The 6,000-nt window shown below is 46.1% G+C and overlaps 1 protein-coding gene across 1 annotated transcript in view; it reads left to right on the top strand.

Moving 5' to 3' along the window:
• The first annotated feature begins 826 nt into the window (after positions 1-826).
• The window catches only part of BRWD1 (bromodomain and WD repeat domain containing 1), a 58,284-nt gene continuing 53,110 nt past the window's right edge, over positions 827-6,000 (top strand). The window contains exons 1-5 of the mRNA XM_086765507.1: positions 827-1,037; positions 1,209-1,267; positions 1,475-1,504; positions 1,685-1,744; positions 4,748-4,898. Coding sequence (XP_086621633.1) covers positions 974-1,037; positions 1,209-1,267; positions 1,475-1,504; positions 1,685-1,744; positions 4,748-4,898 — 364 coding nt within the window. The 5' untranslated portion in view covers positions 827-973. The remainder of the gene's footprint in view (positions 1,038-1,208; positions 1,268-1,474; positions 1,505-1,684; positions 1,745-4,747; positions 4,899-6,000) is intronic.

The raw sequence follows: 6,000 nt of genomic DNA, 5'->3' as shown, positions 1-6,000 counted from the left end.
GATCTCCACCGAGTCGGGAGGAGCGCACCACTGTACCCAGCTCTCCGGTGGCCCCGGGCACGCCCGCTAGCAAGGCAAACGCGCCTTAAGAAGAAGACACGAAGGCTTCGCCCCCGGTCGCGCACCACCGCGGGGAAGCTCCGGCCCTGCAGCCGGCTCTCGGCACCCTGCTGCGGGCTGCGGCTTGTCCCTACCCGGCCTGGCCCAGCTAAAGGCCGCGGGAGGCCTGGCCGGGGCGGGGCGGGGCGGAGGCCGCGCTCCCGGCCCCCTGGAGCGACCGGTAGCAGCTGCGGGGCCCGCGCGCTCCCGGCAAGCGAACGCAGGAACGGCCGGGTCGCGCGCACCCTAACGCGCCGTGTGACGCCTCCCCCCACCTGATAGAGCGGCCCCGCCCACCAGCGCGCTCTCACCCGTCGCCTTCCTCCCGCAATCCTTCCGCGCCCGCGCCTCTCGTTCCCCCGCCAGGCGCCTCCTCCCCACTCCCTCTCGCCCCGCCACTCTCCCCGCACATTTTCCGCGGCCGTACGCGCGCTCTCTCCCCGACTCCCCCCTCGCCGCGACCCGGTCCCCGGCCGACCCGGGACGGGGACTACTTTTCCCCCCCGCCTTCCGCCCGGCGCAGGTGTCTGTGGCGGCGGCGCGGCCTCTCGCGCGGCGGCGATGGCGGCGGCGCCGAGGCTGCGCTAGCGCCAGCGCAGGGAGGGGGGAGGGGAGCCGAGCCGGCGCGCGAGCGCGGCGGGGGGCGGGGGCGGCTCGCTCCCGCGCGCGGAGGAGAGGAGAGGGAAAGGGGGGGGGCGGTTGGCTGGCGGTTGGCGGTGGGGGAGGGGCGGCGCTGACAGGGCTATGCCGAGCCGGGCCCTGCCCGCGCCAAGCGCTGCTTGAACCCTCAGCTCTGCTCGGGCAGCAACGGTCCGCCGCCAACAGCGACTGTACCGAACGAGCCGGCGGCAGCCGCCTGGGAGGTGGGGCCGCCATGGCTGAGCCCCCGGCCTCTTCCAACTCCGGCGGCAGCGTGTCCCTGCCGCTCATTGAATCAGGTAACACCGCCGGGGCGCGAGCGGCCGCGGGCCAGGGCGAGAGCTACAGCCGGTGCCGCCGCCGCTCCCTGCCGCCATCTTCCTGACCGTGCTGATGAATTACAGTCACCCCGGGGGCTTCCCCCCGCCCGCCCCAGACTCATCCCCCGTCTCTCCCCGTCTCTCTTACAGAGCTCTACTTCCTCATAGCTCGGTTCCTGACCACCGGGCCCTGCAGGAGAGCGCTGAAGGTGAGTACAGGGCCGCCGCACACTCACCTGGGCGCACAGGCTCCCACCCCTCGGCCATTCGCTGCCGCGGAGAGGATAGAAGGGGAGGTGTGAACAGCCGCTCCCCCCTTCCCCCTCCCCCTCCCGAGCCCGTTTGCGGCAGCTGCCGCTTGAGATGTCGGAGGCTCGCTCGTCCCTAACTCTGTATTTTTCCCCTTTTCTCTGCAGGTGCTAGTGCAGGAGCTGGAGCAGCACCAGGTCTGTGTAAGCTCTCATGAGTTCATCTCTCTTGCTATAGTCAAAAGTTTCCTTTACAAGTCACTCAAGTTTCTTCCACTCGACTGTCCCAACTTTTTCCCCTCAACGTGCATTGTTTTGGATATGATCTATTCCTCCTTCCCCTTTAACTACTCACTTTTTTTTTTCCCCTCCATTTAGTTGCTTCCTAAAAGGTTGGATTGGCAAGGAAACGAGCATTATAGAAGTTATGAAGAATTGGTGAGACTTTTTTTTTTTTAAAAAAAAAACCCTTTTAATTAGGATGATAACATTGATGTTAGATCCTTTACCTATAAAAATAGGCCTAAAGCTTTACCGCCCAGTTTCATTACAGCTCATTGGAGTTATTTTGGAAAGGGCCTTTAATTTCTTTACATTAGACTAACAAAAACACGAGTGGTGTTTTAAATTGAGGATATTGTTTACATAGCAGAGGTGGAGCTTGGCGTTGTGCATTGGTACATGCCACTGCCTACATATAGGGAAGGACCAATCTGGAGCAAGGTTTCATTTCAGAGTTTCATGAGCGAGTTTGTTAAGCGCGTTTTGATTTGACGGTATTTATTTTCTGCTTGGCTTCCTTCATCAGTCCCCTTCAACAGATTAGGAAATGAAATCTCTGTTCAGAAATCGAGGGTTGGCAGTTCTGGTGCCTATGAGTATGCTCTTTATCTCTGGGTACTCACTGGTCATGTTTCTAAATATTAGAAAGATAGGAGTGATCTCTCAACAGCATGTGTTTTATGCCTTCTACAGCTAATGTTGTTCACTCTAAATCTTTTATAGCCATTTCAGAATGGAAAGCTATCTTAGTGTTTTATTTTACTGCTTTTTAAATGGCAAAGTGTATTTTGCAGTTGAATCTTGTGAAGTGATGGCCTGGGAGTGCCTGCCCAGTGTGGTTTTATCCTGCTTTACTGTAGTAAATCTTGTTTTCTTTAAACGGATGTTTATTCTTGCTTTTTTGTTCCCCCCTAAGATTTAGGCATTCCAGGTTAATTGAGTGACTTCTTCTTTACACATCAGTTTGTATATTGTTATAGTTAAATCCCCTTGTCCCTCTTGTGTAGCTCTTGAAGATCTCGGAATTATATTTGGATAGAGAAGGAATGAAATTTTGTTTAAAACGTTTTCTTAGTTATAGAAGTGCTATTTAAAATGATAAACTGGATTCCATTTGTTCTACTTGTCAGTGTGGTCAGTTGAGCAAATGAGGTTTTAAATTAACGCTTTAAGTTACTAAAAAGCCTGATCTTGCTAAACAGGAATACTTTCAAGCTCTGACTTGAGTTCAGCAAACACAAAAGCAGTATTAAGTTTAAAAAGGATTGCTTGGTGTGTGTTTTTGTTGGTTTGTTGTTGTGTTTTGTTTTTTTTGTTTTTTTTTTTTTTACTTCAGTTCTTCTGGCAAACAGTGATGTTAGGAGATGTCATATGTGGATTCTTCTGACTTCAGTTTTTTTTTAACTGTGTTTATTATGCATATGCAACTGTCAGATTAATTCTTTAATATGTGCTGCTTTTACCTCTTTTGCCTACACAATTTAAAAGACATCTCTACACAGGGTAATAGTATTTAGGAATATCCAGATTAATCTTCTGAAGGTTTTAGTTTCTGCTTTTGAGGGGCTTTGGGAACCTTTTGTTGTCCCACTGGTCTCACTCTGAGTTTGCAGAGACCACAGACAAATGCAGTCATGTGGTGGAGTTCTTTCTTTTCCTCTTTGTTCATTATGGATTTGGAGCAAGATTTTAAAATAACTCTTCTGTCCAAAATCCGAGTAAAACTACCTGAAAGGAAATGAATTGCAAGATTTTGTATTGCAGGGATTGCATTTGGAATATGTACTTCCTGATGATGAGCTGATTTGCTTGGATGTATATTGACTGTGTGGTAATGTTAACTATTTCACGGATATTACTACCTCCCCACCCCCTCAGGAATATAACTTATACCCCTGCAAACTTTATACATTACTTGGATTTTTGTTATTAAAACAAGTATTAAGTTGTGACTTAAGTTGTACATGCTCAATACTCAGCATATGTTTGGGCAGCTTCTTGTTGAAGAGATCTTACATGGCAGCGTGTGATGTTTTTATTCTGATGTTCTGATGACGAGATCAGCCTTGTCAGGACTCCCCTCATCCAAGTTCAGTCAGTAGGCTAAGGGAGTAGCATCGTGAACATGAGCAAGTTCCGCCTGTGTTCTGAGCTCCGTGGGCAAGAGGCCGCATACCTGTCTTGGTGTGTCCTTCTCCTGGGTGTACTGGCTGGGCATAGTCTGGCTGCTGAAGTAGCAGTGTGGTTTCTGGGTCTAACTGGTTTTTACGTGGCTGGATCAGAGAGCTGAGTAAGCCTGCAGCTGTTTGTGCCTGCTGATTTGAACCTCCCCAATAGTTTAAATTTAGTGATTCTGATGATTTGATTTACTCAAGCCTGTGTAAACTCTACTTTGCATATTTAACTTCTGCGCTATTGTGATTGACGTTGTAGTTAGATAAGGATTTTTTAAATTGAACTCCCAGAAAGAAGAGGGGGAAAAAGTAATCAAAAAAACACACACATCTGTTTTTGACTGAGACATCTGAGGGTGTGTGGGGGTGTATTTTTTTTAGATTGTTAGATGTAGATAGTATGGGATCCTTCCTGAATGGACAGATGACTGTTTTGATCCTTTTGGTTCAAGGAAGTAGGGCAGTCTTATGCTATGTAGTACTGGTTCTTCAAAGAAACTATTCCAGAGGGATTGTGCTCAAACTTACTAGTTTGCAGTTTACTGAACAAGTAGCATGTGACTGAAGTACTAGTTGCATAAATTATTGTGCTTGATTACAACAAAATTCTCTCATCTTGAGTTATGAGGATTTGAATTTTATTTTTTATTTTTAATAAAAGTAATTGAGTGAATTGGGCAAAGACACTCATTGTAGAGTGCCGCACAAATGGGTGCTGTACACGTGAATGTTGCATGCTTTCTGTAGTAAAATACTGATGTGAAGTAAGTAATTCTGCTGCAGTTATTTTTATTACAGCTCTCCTGTCTTGGAGAGTACTCGCTGCATTTACTAGATCAGAGCTTAACAAAATTGATTTTTGTTCTGTAAGTTGAACTTAAAAATATATTTAAACAATGTTTGATATACCGGTGAATATTGATGCTTGTGGATTCCTCTGTTCTGGATGTACCATATATATTTTTAAAACTTAAATTTCTGTCAGGTGCTGTCCAACAAACATGTGGCACCAGACCATTTGTTACAAATTTGCAAGCGTATTGGCCCTATACTGGATAAGGAGATACCACCCAGCATTTCGAGAGTGAATTCCTTACTCGGTGCAGGGAGACAGTCATTGTTACGTACAGCAAAAGGTATGATTTGTTTATTATTTGAGACGGGTATGATACATTTTCATAAATACATGGTGAAGACTTTTAGAATACTTAAAAGTGGTGGACTTTTGCCAAAGTTGGCTCATGCTTCTTCTGTACTGTGTTTAATCAACCAAAACACCAGCAATCTGTGTATTAATGGCATAACTTTTTATTGGTTGTTGTGAAGAGAACGTTTTAAGTTGCATCACAAGAATTATTGTTACTCTGAGTCCCGAGGTTGCTGAACATGACCAGTTTTCAGTGTTACTGCAATATAATGAGTCATCAGGACCCAGGTGCTACTCCTCTAACATCTCCCGACACTCTCAGTAGTATACTGGCCCATGTTGGTTTTGAATGCAGTAGCTGTTGCGCTCTGTTCAGTACAAATGTGAGACAGTAACACCAGTTCCCTGAAAGTTTTCCTGGTTAGTGCAAGTGGCATCAAAATCAGTACTTTTGAATGCAGTGCACACACAGGAAGAAAGTCCTTGCCTTTAACTTAGTTTATTTGATAAAGTACATTTTAGCTTCAGACTTATTTCTTTGAATGTTTATGGGAGGGGGAGAGTGTTCGTGTGTTTGCATGAAGTTGTGTTAGGTAGCTACATGTTATGATGTAGGACTGGTTTATGGGATACTGTTGTGTTTCAGTTATCTGTCCTAGCCGCTTTAAAGAATGCACACTGGCTGACAGTGACTGTTCTATCCTGAAAACTAGAATTGCAGTTATTTCAGCATGTGTCAAAATAACTGATAGTGTCAGAATTTAAGAATTGCAGAATTGTCAGGTTGGAAGGGACCTCTTGAGATAATCTAGTTAAATAATTTCATACTAATAAATATTCCTTAAATATTTTTAATATTTATGAGTAAGTATTCATGAAAATGTTAAAAATCTTAAATGCTTTGCAGTTTGAACAAGTAGGAAAAAATGAGTTGAGAAGTTAGTTTTGTGTTATGTGACCTGCAGGAGCATCACAATTTAGGAGTAATTTCAAAGTTTGGTGGTTGGTTATGTTGGAGCGTTTTCTTCCTTCTGTTACTGTATTAAATGGATTTTTCTCCCCTCTGATGCTACACTGTTCATTAAAAGTTT

Source organism: Chlamydotis macqueenii, chromosome 1 (assembly GCF_036417535.1).
Source record: "Chlamydotis macqueenii isolate bChlMac1 chromosome 1, bChlMac1.mat, whole genome shotgun sequence".
Lineage (NCBI taxonomy): Eukaryota > Metazoa > Chordata > Aves > Otidiformes > Otididae > Chlamydotis > Chlamydotis macqueenii.
This window is presented reverse-complemented; position numbering and strand designations above follow the sequence as displayed.